This window comes from Mytilus galloprovincialis, chromosome 9 (genome assembly GCF_965363235.1).
Source record: "Mytilus galloprovincialis chromosome 9, xbMytGall1.hap1.1, whole genome shotgun sequence".
Taxonomy (NCBI): domain Eukaryota; kingdom Metazoa; phylum Mollusca; class Bivalvia; order Mytilida; family Mytilidae; genus Mytilus; species Mytilus galloprovincialis.
Window position 1 is genome coordinate 93,129,597 of NC_134846.1, and position 23,382 is coordinate 93,152,978.

A 23,382-nucleotide genomic window follows, 5' to 3' on the forward strand; every position below is an offset into this window, starting at 1 on the left:
TAAATGAAGTCCCTTGCTGGAGACCATCTTGGATGATGAATCAGCTACAAAGTAACAGTACATGCGATGTTTGGTTTCATTCCATACAGTGATTTGATAGAAGTTCAAACTGTGAAAAGTTAACAACGACGACAACGACGGACGATGGACGCCACGTGAGGAGAAAAGCCGACTTGCGGACCAAGTGAGGTAAAAATAAGAAAGAGATAAATTATGTCTCAACACTACACAGTCAACTGGTAGACAGTCTTGTAGGTCCAGTATAAAGACATGAGTAGTAAGAGGTTAAGGTTCCGGAACAATGACTACTTTTGACATGTTTGACGAAGTAATATTAAATTTACAATATTTTATGAGAAAGATAACCAAAAGTCGAAGTAATTCGTTTGAATAATCATGATTAATGTTATCTGAAATGAGTTTAATGTTATTATATTGTTAAGCATCTTAAGGAAATAATTGAACACATGCATACATACTTGCATATAATAAACTAAGTCCTCTATGCATGTTTCTGTTTTTATTAATTACAAATCCATAATGCATAATCTTAATATAAATACAAAATATATCATTCAGTAATTGTTAATCCAAAACTTTAGCTCCTAATGGTTGTGTTGCATAAGCTTTACAGTCATAACCTTAAATAACAATCCACACAGAATCATGGAGTACCTGAAAAATAAGAAAGTTGATAGAACAGTGTTTATTTCTTTCCGAATTTTCAGACGTTTCCTTTGTTAATCAAACTTTTTCATAACAAGTTATAAGTGATTTAGTATTTGTCTTTCAGAATCAATAAACATTACCTACCTTGCAGTGCATGTTTGTTTACCTTTTCTTTTAAAACGGATTTCCCTTTCATTTGTGCTGTGTGTTTGCAGATCTAGAAGTTCTAATGAGAGGTCGTTTAGTTGAGGTAAATGCATAAGAAAGGCAATTTAGAGAAGGGAACGGGAAAACAATAATTCAATAGCAGTACATTTCTTAAGATTTCTATAAGATGAGGGTTTTCTTTAACAAGAGACTACATGTCCACTTGTTCTTTAGTAAAACTTAGCAATACAAGTATAAATGAAATGCTCTCCTGGGCGCAGCTTGATACGACCACCTAGGTCGAACCCTGAACAGTTGGGGCAATTATGGACACTACATTCAAGCTTGATACAGCTCTGGATTTTGATTGTGATTAAGGGCGTATTTGTTACCGAAAAAACTGGTTTTTATTAGTTTTAGGTTTTGGTTTAAAACTGGTTTTGATTGGTTTTTGGTTTTGGTTTAGGTTTCAAAATTTGTTTGGGTTAAGATATTTTTCAACAAATGTAAAGTTTATCCGAAATTTAAATGATGTCAAAACTACTTGGGACTGTTTTATTGATCTCTTCTACACATTTCCAGGATGTCTTTTAGTGAAGAATCCCCCAAAAAAGAATCTGGACCTATTTTGGAGATATTCTACGGAAGATCAATGAATACAAATTCAATTTGCCTTCAAATATAGCAGATTTTTATTATGTTTGATGACATAAATTAAGTTTTCAATAATTGGCCACTATATGTTTTTTAAGAATAATCTTAAACTGCACAAGAAATTGTCAATGTTTGTCTAGTATATATACAGGAAAAAAAATCTGAGACAAGTGCCTGTGAATATGACTAATCAAAAAGGACATCTTAGTCAATCCACATTTTTTTAAAGTAACCCAAGTGGATTTTTTTTTTGTATAAAACAAAGATATCAGAAAGTTCTCAAAATCCCTTTTCTCTGGTGGTCCTAGAAAAAATCTTCTGGTCCTAACTATTTTTTCTAATGCAAAATTTTGATGGTCAAAACCTTTGGACTTCCACTTTTCAAAAACTTTCATTGTATATGGATCTATATGTAAGGATACATCGTATAGCAGACGTTTCTTAAGATTTTTTTTAAATAAATCAGTTGGTTGTGTACTGATTGATACTTCAGTCTGGGAGAACAAGATTTATTTCAGAACTAGTTGCAACTAGCTTTGAACAAACTTCCATTAATTGCAAATACTCTTAGTTTGATGCTTCGAGTCTATTGTCTTAATGTTAGTTCGCCGTTTTTTTTTTTTTGTGTGTCTCGTACCGATCGTTTGAGTTAATCTAATTGCAACTGATTTGCACAGGTTGTTCTTATATTGTACTGCCACACTACTGTTTCAGTTCCGGGGAGGATTGAGCGATCACAAACAAGTTGTACTGTTACACCACTGTCCTAGGTTAAGGGATTGTTGTTATCCCGCTAACATATTTAACCCTGCCACATTCTGTATGTACGTGTCTGTCCCAAGTCAAGAGCCTGCAAGTCAGTGGTTGTCGTTTGTTGCCGTCTTATTTTTTTTGTACATTAATTAGGCCGTTAGTTTTCTCCTTTGAATGGTTTTCATTTGTAATTTCGGGACCTTTTATAGCTGACTATGTAGTATGGGCTTTGTTTATTGTTGAGGGCTGTATGGTGACCTATGGCTGTTAATTTTTGTGTCATTTTGTCTCTATTAAGAGTTGTCTCATTGGTAATCATACCATATCTTCGTTTTTATATCAACCCCTGCCATATTCTTTATGAACCTGTTTAGTGGTTGTCATTAGTACATGTCTCAACTCATATTTAATTTTTTATAAATTGTTTTGTTTTGTATAGTTAGACCTATAGTTTTTTCGTTTGATTTTTTTCACACTTTTCATGGCCTTCTATAAACGGCTTTACAGTATTGGGTTTTGTCATTGTAGATGGCCTTAATGTTGCCTATAATTGCTTACATCCACTTCATATTTGGACACTAGCCTAATCATGAGTGTTAAACACCAATGAAACAAATCCCTTGAATGACAAATAGTTGCTCCTTAACTGTTATTGTCCGTGTAGTTCTTGTATATATCCAGCTTATCGTCCTACAGGGATGTCCTACTAAGACTGACATACCATAAAAACGTTTATAACACAGCTCACATTCTTATATATCTACATTCATAAATTTATTATTGTTATTTAGACTAAACGACTCCATGCATGTTTGTTTTGTGCCGCTGCCGTCTAAACCACCTTTTTAGCTCACCTGACCCAAAGGGCCAAGTGAGCTTTTCCCATCACTTTGCGTCCGTCGTCGTCCGTCGTCCGTCGTCGTTAACTTTTACAAAAATCTTCTCCTCTGAAACTACTGGGCCAAATTAAACCAAACTTGGCCACAATCATCATTGGGGTATTTAGTTTAAAAAATGTGTGGCGTGACCCCGCCAACCAACCAAGATGGCCGCCATGGCTAAAAATAGAACATAGGGGTAAAATGCAGTTTTTGGCTTATAACTCAAAAACCAAAGCATTTAGAGCAAATCTGACATGGGGTAAAATTGTTTATCAGGTCAAGATCTATCTGCCCTGAAATTTTCAGATGAATCAGACAACCCGTTGTTGGGTTGCTGCCCCTGAATATGTAATTTTAAGGAAATTTTGCAGATTTTGGTTATTATCTTGAATATTATTATAGATAAAGATAAACTGTAAACAGCAATAATGTTCAGCAAAGTAAGATTTACAAATAAGTCAACATGACCGAAATGGTCAATTGACCCCTTTTGGAGTTATTGCCCTTTATAGTCAATTTTTAACCATTTTTCGTAAATCTTAGTAATCTATTACAAAAATCTTCTCCTCTGAAACTGCATGGCCAAATTAATCTAAACTTGGCCACAATCATTTTTGGGGTATCTAGTTTAAAAAATGTGTGGCGTGACCCGGCCAACCAACCAAGATGGCCGCCATGGCTAAAAATAGAACATAGAGGTGAAATGTAGATTTTGGCTTATAACTCTGAAACCAAAGCATTTAGAGCAAATCTGACATGGGGGTAAAATTGTTCATCAAGTGAAAATGTATCAGCCCTGAAATTTTCAGATGAATCAGACAACCTGTTGTTGGGTTGCTGCCCCTGAATATGTAATTTTAAGGAAATTTTGCAGATTTTGGTTATTATCTTGAATATTATTATAGATAAAGATAAACTGTAAACAGCAATAATGTTCAGCAAAGTAAGATTTACAAATAAGTCAACATGACCGAAATGGTCAGTTGACCCCTTTAGGAGTTCTTGCCCTTTATAGTCAATTTTTAACCATTTTTCGTAAATCTTAGTAATCTATTACAAAAATCTTCTCCTCTGAAACTACATGGCCAAATTAATCCAAACTTGGCCACAATCATCTTTGGGGCATCTAGTTCAAAAAACGTGTGGCTTGACCTGGCCAACCAACCAAGATGGCCGCCATGGCTAAAAATAGAACATAGGGATGAAATGTAGATTTTGGCTTATAACTCTGAAACCAAAGCATTTAGAGCAAATCTGACATGGGGTAAAATTGTTCATCAAGTGAAAATCTTTCAGCCCTGAAACTTTCAAATGAATAGGACAACCGGTTATTGGGTTGCTCCCCCGAAATAAGTAATTTGAAGGAAATTTTGCAGATTTTGGTTATTATCTTGAATATTATTATAGAAAGAGATACACTGTAAACAGCAATAATATTCAGCAAAGTAAGATCTACAAATAAGTCAGCATGACCAAAAATATCAGTTGACCCCTTAAGGAGTTATTGCCCTTTATAGTCAATTTTGACCAATTTTTCGTAAATTTTTGTAATCTTTTACAAAAATCTTCTCCTCTGAAACTCCTGGGCCAAATTTAACCAAACTTGGCCACAATCATTATTGGGGTATTTAGTTTAAAAATTGTGTGGCGTGACCTGTCCAACCAATCAAGATGGCTGCCATGGCTAAAAATAGAACATAGAGGGGAAATGTAGATTTTGGCTTATATCTCTGACACCAAAGCATTTAGAGCAAATCTGACTGGGTAAAATTGTTTATCAGGTCAAGATCTATCTGCCCTGAAATTTTCAGACAAATCAGACAACCTGTTGTTGGGTTGCTGCCCCCGAATTAGTAATTTTAAGGAAATTTTGCAGATTTTGGTTATTATCTTGAATATTAATATAGATAGAGATAAACTGTAAACAGCAATAATGTTCAGCAAAATAAGATCTACAAATAAGTCAACATGACCAAAATTTTCAATTGACCCCTTAAGGAGTTAATGCCCTTTATAGTTAATTGTTAACAACTTTTTCGTCATGTTTTTAGGAAATATTTTCCACTGTAATTACTGGGCCAAGTTCATTATAGAGAGAAATATTTGTAGCAACAAGAATGTTCAGTAAAGAAAGATCTACAAACACATCACCATCACAAAAACACCATTTTGTCATGAATTTATCTGTGTCCATTGATAATATCCACATAGACCAAGGTGAGCGACACAGGCTCTTGAGAGCCTCTAGTTTGTTTTGTTTAAAAAAAGGTGGGAGAGAACCAGAAGATGCAAAACAATAGAAATGGACCTCCTCTGGCTCACGACCAAAGAAGAACAAAATACGCCCCTGATTTCTGCTCTTTAAATAAAATTAATGGCATGAATGAGTACATTGAAGAGTGGGTTTAGGGAGATGGAAGAAATAAATAACTTTTTTTTGGTGTACATAATACTTGACACTGCAAAGAAAAAGAGGTCACGTGTTGCTTAGAATTTAGACATAAAAATCAAACTTAACCAGTCTCTTAATTAATTATTGGTAAGATACTGACAGACGCACCTAGTCAAATTATAATAATCTCTGTTAAATGAGATGTTCACACTGTATACCAATATCAATGAATTATCAATGGTGGTTCACTATACCTAATCACAATTAAGTTCAACATGGTACCTGTCAAATGTTTCAGTGTTCATACCCTGAATTCGAAAATGGAGCCATTTATTTTCTAATTTCATAGTGAGTTGTGCTCATCTTAATGCAACAACATATATACCAAATATCATAATAACTGTCAACGTATATTTGTTCCACCTAACAGAAGTTCCAATGGAAACTTTGTTATAAACATTGTCATAATATCTATTCCTGTTGGAACAAATATTCTATACCATTTTTATCTCATAAACATTAATTGTCATCTCAGTATTTTCCAATTTACAACATATAAAAATTTAAGACGTTTTTTAATTGCCAATGTATACAAGAAGATATTTGTCAGACTGAATAAATAGCAATAACAGTAACAAACTAGATTTGTAATTGCTAGCAATAACGGATGGCACCCTCGTCCCCCCATTGCCAGGCGAGCGGCAGCCATTTTTGGAAATTCCAAAGTCAAAGAAGGCATCTACCCTTGCAAGTTATCATTTTTGCAAAATTTCATTAAGTTTGAAACATTTTGAAATTTTGGACAATTTTGCTGTTTCCATGGTTACGGTGGCCATTTTGGAAATTCCAACTTCAAAATGCAACTCCGCACATGTCAGTCACTATTCCTGTAAAGTTTCATCCAGTTTGCAGCACTTATTTTTTTTTGGAAATTTTGAACATTTGTGCTGCAACCATGGTTACAGTAGATAATTCCAAAATTCTAAAAGCGTACATCTCATTGCCACATGTCATGTTATATATCAATACAGTTTCATTGACTTTGGTGCACTGCTCTCTGAGAAAATGCTGATTTTATGCATTTTTCCATAGGGTCAATGCAAAACTTGGCCCCAGTTTCCATGACAACGGCGGCCATTTTGAACTATCCATATATTGTCTTGACATCTTGGCATACTGGAGTTTTGGTTTGAGAATAACAAACGTCAAACCAGTTTAGGTTCGAAACTAGTTTCAAACTGGTTCTCATTAACAAATGGAAAGTTTATCAAACCAAAACTGGTTTTGCACTAACAAATACGCTTGCAGCTTCTTCTTAGTATAAGACTCCTTTAATTAGGAGCCCCTCCAAATATATATGGAGTTTTCCCTTAACTTTAAAATTTAAAATGATAAAACAAAAATGTTCTATTTCCAACATATGTACACACATAATAAACAAATAAACAATAAAAGTGGCATGCACGGCATCTTTACATGGACCTTTTAATTACAAATTAATCTACCATACAAGTAGTTTTATTTATAGTTAAAAATATGTTTCATTTGAATTTGCTTTTTAATATGCATAAAAGGTATATTAAAAAGAGGTTTCTGACACAGAATGAATTTGGTCGAAAAACTAAACTTTGCTGATATTCTTAAGAAGCATTTCAATTTCAAGAATATGTATGATTTATTCAAGAATATGTATGATTTATTCAATAATGTTCCATTTACAAATATTGTTGCATTTTTAAAAGAAATTGGAATTTATTAAAGAATATAAAAATGTTATAATACTTAAGTCGTTTTTAATTTTTATCACGTTATCTTACTGTTGATTTTTATTTGTAAATAATCAATTTGCTTTATTCTAGAATTTTAGTATATTGAAGGACTTTTTGTCTTATTTTAAAAATATGCTTTAAATTGTAAAAATATTCGAATTAGCTCTCGCCGCGATATAGCCTTTTTGTACTAATGCGGCGTAAAGCAACCAAAAATCAATCAATCAAATCGCGGCCCAAAATCTGAATACATTGTTAGATTCAGCATATCAAAGAACCACATATATTCAATTATTGTTGAAATCAAACAAAGTTTAATTTTGAATCCCGATTTAGACGGTAAGACCAAATGAAAACTTGGCCAGAAATCAAAAATCTAAATACATGCTTAGATTCAGCAGGGACTTTCTATACTGACTAATTTGTATAGATATCGTTAAGTGACCAGTCCCGTTAGTATAGAAAGCCTCTGGTTTCAGTTTAGCAAAAAAAACCTTGAATTCATTTTTTTCATAAAATCAAAATAATCTTAATTTTGGACTATGTGGACCCATTGGAAAACTTGTCCAAAAAATAAATAAAATGCTCCGCAGGGCGCAGCTTGATACAACCGCAGAGGTCGAACCCTGAACAGTTGGAGCAAGTATGGACACAACTCTCAAGCTTGATACAGCTCTGAATTTGGATTGTGATTAAATAGTTGACAGAGCATAGGTTTCTGACACATAATGAATGTGGTTTAAGAAATTAAATGTTAAATAGGACATTAACCGATTATGGTCCAATATCCAAAATCTAAATGCATGCTTAGATCCAGCATATCAAAGAACCCCAATAATTCAATTTTTAAGGAAATCAAACAAAGTTTAATTTTCGACCCTTTTGACCTCAATGTGGACCAGTTTAATAACAGGGCCCAAAATTCAAATATCTAAATTCACGGTTAGATTCAGCATATCAAAGAACTCCATACATTCAATTTTTTATAAAATCAAACAAAACAAAGGAGTAGGGCATTAAGGCCTGGTTTTGGCCCAAGAAAATAAAATGTTTGATAACTTTTTCAAATTGGAACATAATCTTTAGAAATGCATAGGGTCAAGAAATATAAATGAAAAACATTAAGATTCTTATGTGATGACGTCACAATTACGTCATAATATATACTGTTTTCACAAAAACGATGAAAATTCAGAATTTATGCAGTTTTCTATCTTTATTTCTGTTGTGGAAACATCGTGCGCAGCCAAGAAACAACAAAATAATTTAACTGAAGCTTTATCATTACTATTGACAAAATCTCACCAAATATAAAGTTGTTTCTTGGGTGCGCACATACTTTTCCAATCGAAAATATACTCAACAATTTGATGAAAAACAAGGAAAATCACAAAATTTTACAAAATATGCAAATTAAGGCATGATTTGTTGCCATGGTAACTTGTTTAATGTCCAAAATTATTTTGTTTTTCTGAATACCTTCTACCTGAGATACTTTTCAGTAATTTTAAAATATGTATGAAAACTTTTAAATTTGCAGTAATTTTTGGGCCAAATAAGGGCCTTATTGCCCCTAATTTTGGACCTTTTGGACCTCAATGTGAACCAATTTAAAAGCAGGACCCAAAATCCAACCAGATGCTCCGCAGGGCGCAGCTTTATACGACCGCAGAGGTTGAACCCTGAACGGTTGGGGCAAGTATGGACACAACATTCAAGCTGGATTCAGCTCTAAATTTGGATTGTGATTAAATAGTTGACACAGCATAGGTTTCTGACACAGAATGAATGTGGTCTAATGAACTTTAAAAAAATGTTTTGCCTTTGAGCAATTCACTATGCTGTTGAATATTAATCCTCTCAAAAAAATGTTTGAAGAAATTTTCTTTTTATTTATGAAATCTGAAATGAAAAAAATGGACCCCCCAATTTTTTTTTTCACATCCCCCTTTCCCTTATTTCAAAACTGATCTCAATTCAAATTTCTAATGAAGTTTGCAACAATAACTACTCATTTAAATACATCATAAAATATTAAAATGTAAAAAAAGTGCTTGTTATCACTGAATGGTAAAGATTGTTTTAATCTATCAGTTGGTAGTAAAAGTGAATAATGAATATACATTGTATATTGTATAAAACAACGATTTAAGTTGATTCAACTACTATTCTGGACAAAGAAAGATAACTCCAATTGAAATCCAATTGGAATTTCTTGCTATTGCACAATATTGTGCAATTAGATATTTCTTGCTATTGTGCAATACTGTGCAATTGAAAATATTTGCTATTGCACAATACTGTGCAATTGAAGATTTCTTGCTATTGCACAATACTGTGCAATTGAAGATTTCTTGCTATTGCTGAATACTGTGCAATTGAAAATTTCTTGCTATTGCACAATACTTAATATAATAATTTTGGATCCTGATTTGGACCAACTTGAAAACTGGGCCCATAATAAAAAATCTAAGTACATGTTTAGATTCAGCATATCAAAGAGGTCCAAGAATTCAATTTTTGTTAAAATCAAACTTAGTTTAATTTTGGACCCTTTGGACTTTAATGTAGACCAATTTTAAACGGGACCAAAAATTAAGAATCTACATACACAGTTAGATTTGGCATATCAAAGAACCTCAATTATTCAATTTTTGATGAAATCAAACAAAGTTTAATTTTGGACCCCGATTTGGACCAACTTGAAAACTGGGCCAATAATAAAAAATCTAAGTACATTTTTAGATTCAGCATATCAAAGAACGCCAAGGATTCAATTTTTGTTAAAATCAAACTAAGTTTAATTTTGGACCCTTTGGACCTTAATGTAGACCAATTTGAAAACGGGACCAAAAATTAAGAATCTACATACACAGTTAGATTCGGCATATCAAAGAACCCCAATTATTCAATTTTTGATGAAATCAAACAAAGTTTAATTTTGGACCCTTTGGGCCCTTTATTCCTAAACTGTTGGGACCAAAACTCAATACCAACCTTCCTTTTATGGTCATAAACCTTGTGTTTAAATTTCATAGATTTCTATTTACTTATACTAAAGTTATGGTGCGAAAACCAAGAAAAATGCTTATTTGGGTCCCTTTTTGGCCCCTAATTCCTAACCTGTTGGGACCTAAACTCCCAAAATCAATACCAACCTTCCTTTTGTGGTCATGAACATTGTGTTTAAATTTCATTGATTTCTATTTACTTAAACTAAAGTTATTGTGCGAAAACCAAGAATAATGCTTATTTGGGCCCTTTTTTGGCCCCTAATTCCTAAACTGTTGGAACCAAAACTCCCAAAATCGATCCCAACCTTTCTTTTGTGGTCATAAACCTTGTGTCAAAATTTCATAGATTTCTATTAACTTAAACTAAAGTTATAGTGCGAAAACCAAGAAAATGCTTATTTGGGCCCTTTTTGGCCCCTTATTCCTAAAATGTTGGGACCAAAACTCCCAAAATCAATCCCAACCTTCCTTTTGTGGTCATAAACCTTGTGTTAAAATTTCATAGATTTCTATTCACTTTTACTAAAGTTAGAGTGCGAAAACTAAAAGTATTCGGACGACGACGACGACGACAACGCCGACGACGACGACGACGCCAACGTGATAGCAATATACGACGAAAAAAATTTCAAATTTTGCGGTCGTATAAAAACTAAAAATCGGGTTAGATTCAGCATATTAAAGAACCCCAAGAGTTCAATTTTTGTTAAAATCAAACCAAGTCTAATTTTGGACCCGTTGGACCTTAATGTAGGCCAGTTTTGAAAACAGGACCGAAAATTAAAACAAAATCTAAATATACTGTTAGATTCGGCATATATCAAAGAACCCCAATAATATTGAGAATGGAAATGGGGAATGTGTCAAAGAGACAACAACCCGACCATAGAAAAAACAACAGCAGAAGGTCACCAACAGGTCTTCAATGTAGCGAGAAATTCCCGCACCCGGAGGCGTCCTTCAGCTGGCCCCTAAACAAATATATAGTAGTTCAGTGATAATGAACGCCATACTAATTTCCAAATTGTACACAAGAAACTAAAATTAAAATAATACAAGACTAACAAAGGCCAGAGGCTCCTGACTTGGGACAGGCGCAAAATTGCGGCGGGGTTAAACATGTTTATGAGATCTCAACCCTCCCCCTATACCTCTAGCCAATGTAGAAAAGTAAACACATAACAATACGCACATTTAAAATTCAGTTACAGAGAAGTCCATAAATCATTTTTTGATGAAATCAAACAAAGTTTAATTTTGGACCCTTTGGACCTCAATGTGGACCTATAAGAAAACGGGGCCAAAAATCCAGAACTTAATACACGATGAATTCAGCATATTAAAGAACTCCAAGGACCATAATGCAGACCAATTTGAAAACGGGACCAAAAATTAAAAATATAATTACACAGTTAGATTCGGCATATCAAAGAACCCCAATAATTCAATTTTTGATAAAAATCAAACAAAGTTTAGTTTAGGACCCTTTGGACCTCAATCTGGACCTATTTGAAAACGGGGGTCCAAAATCAAAAATCTAAAGCACTGTTGGATTGGCCATTTCAAAAAACACCAGAATTAAATTCTTGATGAAATCAAACATTTGTTCAATTTTTGACCCCAATTTAGACTAATTTGAATACTGTGCCCAAAATCAAAAATCTAAATACACTCTTAGATTCAGCATATCAAAGAACCCCAACCAGTCATTTTTTTTAGAACCAGCAATATTAATTTTGGACCCTTGGGACCTCAATGGGGACCAATTTGAAGACAGGCCCGAAAATTAAAAATCTTAATACATTATAAGATTCAGCATATCAAAGAACACTATAATTAAGTTTAATTTTGGTGCCTTTGAATCTTAATATGGACCAATTGAAAAACATACCCCAAATCCAAATTATAAATACCAGATTAAAGAATCCCAATGTAAGAATTCAAGAATTTGAATTAAACCCCATTGAATTGCTAAAGCAATAAGCAATGTATACAAAGTATTACAAAAGAATTATTTTTGGCCCTTTTTAACTTAACCATTAAGGTCATAACCCCAAACTTTATTTTATGATATAACATCTTGTGGCAGAATTAAATAGCAATAAATAGAGTTATACTCAAGTTTTTGTCCAGAAACCAGAAAATCCCTTTTAGACCCCTATTTATTAGACAGTTTGACCCCCTAAATATAAATTAAAACTTTCATTATGAAGTACGAAACCTTGTGGTAAAATTTCATAGAGATCCATACTCTAATACGCAAATAATTGTCCTAAAACATGAAAAATGCCTCTTTTTGGCCCTTTTTGGCCGCTTATTATCAAACAGCTTCCACAATAACCCCAAAATAATTCCCAATCTTCCTATTGTGATATGGAACCTTGTGCTAAAATCTAATAAAGATCCATGCACTTTCACTTATACTCAATTTATTGTCTGTGAACCAGACAAATAATTGTTTTTGTTAAGTCCTTTTTGGTCCCTTATTCAGCTATATGACAAAATATAATTAATCTCAGTCATCTTCATAACTCAAGTTATTGTCTTAAAGCCAGACAAATAATTGGATTTGGCCCCTTTTGGCCCTTAATTACAAAACATCTGCAACAATAATCCCAAAAATCATTCCAACCCTCCTATTGTGGTATGGAACCTTGTGCTAAAGTTTCACACAGACCCATACACTTATACTAAAGTTATTGTATTCGAACCAATTTATTTGCTATGAACCTGTTAAACTGACCTTCTTTGACCCATAATAACAAAACCACTAGGACAATGACCTCCCCCCTACCCCCAGTTTAAAAAAATAAATCCCAACCATCCTTTAGTGGTATTGAACCTTGTGCTAAAATTCCATAAGAGATCTATGCACTCATACTGAAGTTATTGTCTGCGAACCAAAATGTTTTCAGACGCAGACAACACTGTCACATAATACGAACGCAATTTTAAATTCAAATTCATCTTTTTTCCCCAAAAAAATCGGGAAACCCTTCCCAATTTTTTTAATAATAAATATACATATCATTTGAATAAACTTGAAATTTCTGAAAATTGGTTTCATTTAACTTGAGGTATATTGTCTCAGGAAACCTTACCTCACTTTTATTTTAACAGGGATGAACTACATTGAGGCAAATGCCTCGTGTAGGAAATTTCAAAACCCAACGATTGTCTCCATATCAAATTGTGTTCACGGCCTTGCAAGAAGCAAGTTCTGTTTTCCCTCAGACTTATAGCCCTGATTTTTCGGGATCAATGTTTCTTATTTATTTGTGTTTTGTTCATTGATTGCCCTTCTGTATTCTGTTAGTGTTGCATTTCTTTTGTAATCTAGTAATTTTGTTATGAACTTGATCATGAGTTTAAAAAAAAACTACAGCCACAGACTTAACTATATGAATTCCATTTTTTGCTTTATCATGTACATTGGTATTTTGATGTTGTCTCTAGAAACTTAAGTCTTACAATGAATTTATACATTTTGATTTGAGACCAAAATATATATAGTTTCAAAAAATTATTAAAATAAAATTTGCATTTGCAGATTATGAAAGGGTCTTCGGAACACCCAGAAAGCATGATTTTGCATCATTTGTTCCATAGCTTCTTAGGCTTTCAGTGGCTCCAAAACCCTTCAAAAAATATTTTGCCTCGCTCCGCTCGTCGAAATACCTTTGTCAATACTTTTAAAAGAGGCTAGTTACAACCAAACTTTAATACAGTGTTTGTATGCAATACATGTATATGCAGTTGGGAATATACAAGATTCATTTCTACAGAGGATGATGATTAATTTTGATTAAATGGTACATAACGACTTGACTATACATGTATTATTTATGATGAACAAATCATTTAAAAATTGTTTGTTTTCGAATACCATAGATATAGTCGTGAAAATGAATAATCAGTCCCTTGCTTTAATAACAAGAGGCTCTCAAGAGCGGCTGAGCCTGAATCGCTCACCTTAATTCTTTTGGTTAAATCTCTCATCAATGATTATTTTGGCTTTTCAATTTATTTAAATGTTTTTTGGATCGTCCTATTTTCTTCAAAAGCCAAAAAAAATAATCATTTTCTCCTATGTTCTATTTTAGCCATTAGAGCTATGTTTCTTGACATACAAGGAAATAAAATATAAAATTTATACTAGATACTCTGAAACTCATTTAGCCTAAGTTTGGCTGAAATTGATACAGCAGTTTCAAAGGAGAAGATTTTTTAAAGTAAGTCAACATGATGAACAAATTGTGAAAAAAGTCTTTAAAGGGCAATAACTCCTTAAGGGGTCAATTGACAATTTTGGTCAAATTGACTTAATTGAAGATCTTACTTTGCTGAACATTATTGCTGTTTACAGTTCATTTCTATCTATAATTATATTCAAGATAATAAACAAAAACAGCAAAATTTCCTTAAAATTATCAATTCAGGGGCAGCAACCCAACAACAGGTTGTCTGATTCATCTGAAAATTTCAGGGCAGATAGATCTTGACCGGATAAACAATTTTACCCAACGTCAGATTTGCTCTAAATGCTTTGGTTTTTGAGTTATAAGCCAAAAACTGCATTTGACCCCTATGTTCTATTTTTAGCAATGGCGACCATGTTTGTTGATAGATCATAACTTCTGATACAATTTACAAACAAGATACCCTAAGGAACATTCAGTTAAAGTTTGGAAGTATTTGGCCCAGTATTTTCAGAGGAGAAGATTTTTGTAAAAGATTACTAAGATTTACGAAAAATGGTTAAAAATTGACTATAAAGGGCTATAACTCCTAAAGGGGTCAACTGACCATTTCCGTCATGTTGACTTATTTGTAAATCTTACTTTGCTGAACATTATTGCTGTTTACAGTTTATCTCTATCTATAATAATATTCAAGATAATAACCAAAAACAGCAAAATTTCTTTAAAATTACCAATTCAGGGGCAGTAACCCAACAACAGGTTGTCTGATTCATCTGAAAATTTCAGGGCAGATAGATCTTGACCTGATAAACAATATTATCCCTTGTCAGATTTGCTCTAAATGCTTTGGTTTTTGAGTTATAAGCCAAAAACTGCATTTGACCCCTATGTTCTATTTTTAGCAATGGCGACCATGTTTGTTGATAGATCAAAACTTTGGATACAATTTATAAATAAGATACCCTAAGGAACATTCAGTTAAAGTTTGAAAGTATTTGGCCCAGTAGTTTCAGAGGAGAAGATTCTTGAAATAGTTTACGACGACAGACGACGACAGACGACGGACGACAGACGACGGACGACGACGGACGCCAAGTGATGGCATAAGCTCACTTGTCCCTTCGGGACAGGTGAGCTAAAAATGAAAAATCTTGCTTCAAAATCAAAGAAAATGAATAATCTGTCCTCTTAGTTTACAAAAATAAATAACCGATCAAAAACAAATCCTCCTGCGTTCATCTGTGTTTTAAACTTTTGGATTGATTGATTGTTGTATGCTTAACATCCAGAGGTAAATATTTCATGCATTTTTAGGAAGATAACTTTTAAGTACAGTGGTAAAACAACAATATGAACATATATACTGATGAAGACAGTTTTAGTAATTTGTAGGAGTTATAAAGGTTTTCTAAAGTAATTTAAACTTTTAATGTTATGTACCTGTTTTGTTCCTAGAATGTTCATTTAAAACATTAACTATATCACCATGACCTCTTTCAGAAGCAATTATGACAGCTGACTTGCCTTCCTTGTCACATTTATTATAATCTGCTCCTATGTCTAACAACATCCTTACTATTTCTATATGTCCCTCACTACAAGCAATCATTACAGGTGACAAACCTTCATTGTTACATTTATTATAATCTGCTTCAATGTCTAACAACATCCTTACTGTTTCTGTATGTCCCTCACTACAAGCAATCATTACAGGTGACCAACCATCATTGTTACATTTATTATAATCTGCTTCAATGTCTAACAACATCCTTACTGTTTCTGTATGTCCCTCACTACAAGCAATCATTACAGGTGACACACCTTCATTGTTACATTTATTATAATCTGCTCCTATGTCTAACAACATCCTTACTATTTCTGTATGTCCCTCACCACAAGCACTCATTACAGGTGACCAACCATCATTGTCACATTTATTATAATCTGCTCCTATGTCTAACAACATCCTTACTATTTCTGTATGTCCATATCTACAAGCACTCTTTACAGGTGACCAACCATTATCGTTACATTTATTATAATCTGCTCCTATGTCTAACAACATCCTTACTATTTCTGTATGTCCATATCTACAAGCACTCTTTACAGGTGACCAACCATCATTGTCACATTTATTATAATCTGCTCCAATGTCTAACAATATCCTTACTGTTTCTGTATGTCCCTCACTACAAGCAATCATTACAGGTGACCAACCATAATTGTTACATTTATTATAATCTGCTCCTATGTCTAACAATATCCTTACTATTTCTGTATGTCCATATCTACAAGCAATACTTACAGGTGACCAACCATCATTGTCACATTTATTATAATCTGCTCCTATGTCTAACAACATCCTTACTATTTCTGTATGTCCATATCTACAAGCACTCTTTACAGGTGACCAACCATCATTGTTACATTTATTATAATCTGCTCCTTTGTCTAACAACATCCTTACTATTTCTGCCCAACCTTTTTGAGCAGCTATATGTAATGGTGATGTCTCATTATTCCTGCATTGATTAACATCAACACCATTATTAATACACCAATTTATCATAGGAATGTCACCATCAAAACATAACAGAAACAGAGCAGTATCATTGTTTCTTACATCACAGGTGAATGCTAGTTGTTTCTGATAAGATACATCCAGTTTATTCAAAACACATAGAAATCTCTGTCTGAAGTCAGGAATGTTCATATTTATGTTACAAAACACATCATTTACTTTGCCTTTTGACCAGTCATCAATAATTCTTTCCATGTACATGTCATGATACTTAGGAGGTACAATTGTTATAAACGGATCAACATTGTTTTGTTTATCTATCAAAAATCTTTCCATGATCAAACAACTATGTGCATTCTTTATCAAGCAGCTGATTATTTTCTGTCCAAAGTAGTACACCAGAAAGTCGAATATTTTATCATGTATAGTTTTGTATTTGTTTTGTTCCTTTTTTAGAAATGTATGTGTAAGTGAGTTTAGTTCATCCTGTAAAGTAAGCCGTGATGTCCCTCTATCCAGTTTACATGCCTCACACGTGTTCTCAATAATAGATCTTGTTTCTTTGTTCATATCCTCTGTTAATATCTCTTCATTCAAATTGTTGTTAAATATGACACATAGAGCCAAAGCACAGTATTTACTAGAAAATCCTTTTTTCTGTAGTTTGTCAATCTCTGCTTCATAAACTGTAAATGGGCTCTGGAAAAAATCTTTGATATTAAGTGCAGGATTTTCATGATACAATTTACATAAAAGAGGGAAACAATCATATAAATCATAATAATCTGTAATGTCAGGAGCTTTAGTTTTCAGATATAACCCAGCTATTGACTCCTTTTCAGCTTTTGTCAAGCACATGTTATCTGATAAAATGTTGCAAACACATGATTTGAAAACTGATAAAGATTCAAATTTGTCATCCTGATACACTTGTAATCGACATGCTGCTATTATCTTAGTATGTGTATTCGAAAGGATATTTTTTACTCGCTCCATGACTTGTTCCCAAAGTTTTATGTCGGTCTGGTTTAAAGAATAGTTTCCGCATAAATCATCAATAACAAACAATGTTTTCTGGTTTGGATTATAAAACTTAACAATGTCACCTGGATCTGTAACTGGTAGTACACCGTACCCTTCGTTTGTCATTTGTAAAGACACATGTCGGAGTATTGCCGTCTTACCAACACCAGAACTAGCAGCAATAGTCACACAACTGTTCTCCTTTATACATTTAAGTACATGTTTAGTAGCTTCCGTTGTTATAAACATCTGGTCATTATCCTTCCACTCCATAAGAATCTGACTGATTTGTGCTGAAATATAAATAAATTAATTACTTTCCTTATTCAGATTAGTCTGCAGTTCATATGCTTTTTGCAGATTAAAGCAATTTATTCAGTGCAAATACTTAAACTGTTTTATGCGCAAATTCTCCTTACCTAAGGGTATAAATCAATTTTTTTTCTAATATAGGATTTCGCTATATTTTTTTATAAATGAAGTTTATCATATACTTAACAGAAAAATGAAATAAAAAAATGGGGTCACCTTTCATTTTACTCACAATCTGCTTCTGGAAGAAGCATACATTTTTGTTAATGTCCTTTTTTTCTGTTGAGCTAATAGGAGAAATAGAGGTAATATCAAAATAAAAAAATAACCTAATTACAGAAATCGCTTAAATTTTTACAATTATTTAGTTTATGTTCAGCTTATTTGAAAATAATAATAAAAAATATAGGTCACCGATGAGTTAAAAAAAGAAATTTCAAATTTAATGCCAAAAAATGGCATTTTTGCACCAAAAGCAGATAATTTGGAGCTTTTTCAATGATATAAACATTTTAAGTCATCTGGGGCCAAACCGAATCGTTTTTTTTTTTGGTTGATATCTGTACCATATAATAAAGTAATAACTTATAGTGTAATAAATAACATTTGTAATGAAAAAAATAAAGGTTTAATTAGTTATTGACATTTTTGTACCCAAGAGCCACCTTAATTTCCAAATTGTATTGGGTTTTTTATGTTGTTTGTTTGATGTATCATTAATATATATCCACTTCTGTTGTTTATTTTGTTGAGTTTATAACAGTTTCTGTTTAATGAATGAGTTTTAAATGTCCTCTTGGTATCTTCCGCCTCTTGTTTCCCCGACCTTTAACAAGGCTTTTAATGAAGACAATGGTAAACATTGCTGAGATGTCTTGCCTGATAATTATGGAATTTGTGTTAAAAGTCATTACGACAAAAGTTTAATACACGTATAATATAAATCTTAACGTTGCATATGAGCCATATAAAGAGATAAACAGACATGTTACTTATTATGAGTGAGAAATTCATATGAAACCTAAACAAAGCTTATGCAATACAATTTTCTGAAATGAATGTTTGATACCAGGAATGAATTTAACATAATGTAACTATTTTTTTTTATAAAAATTATAACCCCAAAAGAATTGCTAAAACATATTAACCCTTGCAACATGAGCTTGTTGGATGTTTTTTTGCCATGGTGATGTGAATTTTTATTATGATTATGAGTTTCAAAGTCCCTCTTTTTTTACTGGTTCTATAAACCAAATACAGCTCATAAAGTGATTATCTAGCCTTGCCCTTTGTTTTTCATGATAATATATAAAGTGTACGACCTTGACCTTTCAGATACAAATTCCAAAATTATTTGCGATACATTTCCTTAAAACAAAAATATTATTAAAGGTTATCAATTTGCCATTGTAGTTAAATCGTTGAATGTTTTTTTTATTAGTATTGCTCTGATGGTTAAATACATAATTAAACATATATTGCTATCCAGTTTTGAAAGTTTATGGCCCGACATTTTATTTGACAAGGCAAAGCTTGGCTCAGACTGCTTGTGATGTTTTCAAATTTATCCTTAGTATTGTTATTAGTATTTTTCTTTCTTTGAAAACATGGTTTATATATTAGTTGAAATTCAGTATTAAAAACTATTGACACAGAGATATGTCTCATGTTTTGTAACTTTGACGGTGAAATGAAATTGTTGAAATTAAAGACACCCTAGTAGATTTCGAGAAAAAGCATGTTAATGCCGCTACAGGTCAGCACTTGCACCCGCAACGTTAAACGTGATTAAACGTTGCAATAACTTGTTTCCCAATCCACTATAAATAAATATGTTTAAACTAAATTAAACTATACTGGTAATATTTAAACATGTTAACCATCAAAATTATTCAAGGTTAATGAACCATGACTGAAGGTGCAGGGTCAATAGAAATGAGATTTGTCAATACTAAAAATCTGCATTTTTAATAATATAATATCATTTACCTTCCTCTAGGGAAGTAAACATTTAACTTCAAGGTGGGGCATTATTGGGTTTTTTTTCAGTGCCAAATAATTATTTTCTTAGTTTTTTTATTTACTCCTTTTTGAAGACTAACAGGTAAGGGATTTACTCCTTTTTGATGACTAAAGGGTAAGGGATTTACTCCTTTTTGAAGACTAAAGGATAAGGGATTTACTCCTTTTTAAAGACTAAAAGGTGAGGGATTTACTCCTTTTTGATGACTAAAGGGTGGGGGATTTACTCTTTTTCGAAGATTAAAGGGTAAGGGATTTACTCCTTTTTGAAGACTAAAGTGTAAGGGATTTACTCCTTTTTAAAGACTAGAGGGTGAGGGATTTACTCCTTTTTGATGATTAAACGGTGAGGGATTTACTCCTTTTTGAAGACTAAAGGGTGAGGGATTTACTCCTTTTTGAACACTAAAGGGTAAGGGATTTACTCCTTTTTGATGACTAAAGTATAAGGCATTTACTCCTTTTTGAAGACTAAAGGGTAAGGGATTCACACAGTTTTGAAGATTAAAGGGTAAGGAATTTACTCCCTTTTGAAGACTAAAGGGTAAGGGATTACTCCTTTTTGATGATTAAATGGTAAGGGATTTACTCCTTTTTGAAGACTAAAGGCTGAGGGATTTACTCCTTTTTGAAGACTAAAGGCTGAGGCATTTACTCCTTTTTGAAGACTAAAGGCTGAGGGATTTACTCCTTTTTGAAGACTAAAGGATAACCTTTTGAAGACTAAAGGGTGAGGGATTTACTCCTTTTTGAAGACTAAAGGGTGAGGGATTTACTCCTTTTTGAAGACTAAAGGGTAAGAGATTTGCTTCTTTTTGAAGACTTAAAGGTAAGGGATTTACTTCCTTTTGAAGACTAAAGGGTAAGGGATTTACTCCTTTTTGAAGACTAAAAGGTAAGGCATTTACTCCTTTTTGAAGACTAAAGGGTTAGGGATTTACTCCTTTTTGAAGACTACAGGGTAAGGGATTTACACCCTTTTGAAGACTAAAGGGTAAGGGATTTACTCCTTTTTGAAGACTAAAGGGTGAGGGATTTACTCCTTTTTGAAGACTAAAGGGTGAGGGATTTGTTCCTTTTTGATGACAAAAGTGTAAGAGATTTACTCCTTTTTTAAGACTAAAGGGAATGGCATTTACCCCTTTTTGAAGACTTAAGAGTGTGGGATTTACTCCTTTTTGAAGACTAAAGGGTAAGGGATTTTCTCCTTTTTGATGACTAAAGGGTAAGGCATTTACTCCTTTTTGAAGACTAAAGGATAAGGGATTTACACCCTTTTGAAGACTAAAGGGTGAGGGATTTACTCCTTTTTGAAGACTAAAGGGTGAGGGATTTACTCCTTTTTGAAGACTAAAGGGTAGGGGATTTATTCCTTTTTGAAGACTAAAGGGTAAGGCATTTACTCCTTTTTGAAGACTAAGGGGGTAAGGGATTCACACCTTTTTGAAGATTAAAGGGTAAGGAATTTACTCCCTTTTGAAGACTAAAGGGTAAGGGATTTACTCCTTTTTGAAGAGTAAAGGGTGAGGGATTTACTCCTTTTTGAAGACTAAAGGGTAAGGGATTTACTCCCTTTTGAAGACTAAAGGGTAAGGATTTACTCCTTTTTGAAGACTAAAGGGTAAGGGATTTACTCCCTTTTGAAGACTAAAGGGTAAGGATTTACTCCTTTTTGAAGACTAAAGGGTGAGGGATTTACTCCTTTTTGGAGACTAAAGGGTAAGGGATTTACTCCTTTTTGAAGAATAAAGGGTAAGGCATTTACTCCTTTTTGAAGATTAAAGGGTAAGGAATTTACTCCCTTTTGAAGACTAAAGGGTGAGGGATTTACTCCTTTTTGAAGACTAAAGGGTGATGGATTTACTCCTTTTTTAAGACTAAAGGGTAAGGGATTTACTCCTTTTTGAAGACTAAGGGGTAAGGCATTTACTCCTTTTTTGAAGACTAAAGGGTGAGGAATTTACTCCTTTTTGAAGACTTAAGGGTAAGGGATTTACTCCTTTTTGATGACTAAAGGGTAAAGCATTTACTCCTTTTTGAAGACTAAAGGGTAAGGCATTTACTTCTTTTTGAAGACTAAAGGGTGAGGGATTTACTCCTTTTTGAAGACTAAAGGGTGAGGGATTTACTCCTTTTTAAGACTAAAGGATAAGGCATTTACTCCTTTTTGAATACTGAAGGGTAAGGCATTCACACCTTTTGAAGATTAAAGGGTAAGGAATTTACTCCCTTTTGAAGACTAAAGGGTATGAGATTTACTCCTTTTTGAAGACTAAAGGGTGAGGGATTTATTCCTTTTTGAAGACTCAAGGGTAAGGGATTTACAACCTTTTGAAGACTAAAGGGTAAGGGATTTACTCCTTTTTGATGATTAAAGGGTAAGGGATTTACTCCTTTTTGAAGACTAAAGGGTGAGGGATTTACTCCTTTTTGAAGACTAAAGGGTAAGAAATTTGCTTCTTTTTGAAGACTTAAAGGTAAGGGATTTACTTCCTTTTGAAGACTAAAGGGTAAGGGATTTACTCCTTTTTGAAGACTAAAAGGTAAGGCATTTACTCCTTTTTGAAGACTAAAGGGTTAGGGATTTACTCCTTTTTGAAGACTAAAGGGTAAGGGATTTACACCCTTTTGAAGACTAAAGGGTAAGGGATTTATTCCTTTTTGAAGACTAAAGGGTGAGGGATTTACTCCTTTTTGAAGACTAAAGGGTGAGGGATTTGCTCCTTTTTGATGACAAAAGGGTAAGAGATTTACTCCTTTTTTAAGACTAAAGGGAATGGCATTTACCCCTTTTTGAAGACTTAAGAGTGTGGCATTTACTCCTTTTTGAAGACTTAAGAGTGTGGGATTTTCTCCTTTTTGATGACTAAAGGGTAAGGCATTTACTCCTTTTTGAAGACTAAAGGGTAAGGGATTTACACCCTTTTGAAGACTAAAGGGTAAGGGATTTACTCCTTTTTGAAGACTAAAGGGTGAGGGATTTACTGCTTTTTGAAGACTAAAGGGTGAGGGATTTACTCCTT

General features: G+C 33.2%; 1 protein-coding gene across 1 annotated transcript in view; it reads right to left on the reverse strand.

Moving 5' to 3' along the window:
* Window positions 1–505: 505 nt before the first annotated feature.
* LOC143046394 (uncharacterized) overlaps window positions 506–23,382 on the reverse strand; it is a 162,662-nt gene continuing 139,785 nt past the window's right edge. The window contains exons 6-7 of the mRNA XM_076219537.1: window positions 15,922–18,318; window positions 506–675 (exon numbers count right to left, since the gene is read on the reverse strand). Of these exons, the coding sequence (XP_076075652.1) occupies window positions 665–675; window positions 15,922–18,318 (2,408 nt within the window). The 3' untranslated portion in view covers window positions 506–664. The remainder of the gene's footprint in view (window positions 676–15,921; window positions 18,319–23,382) is intronic.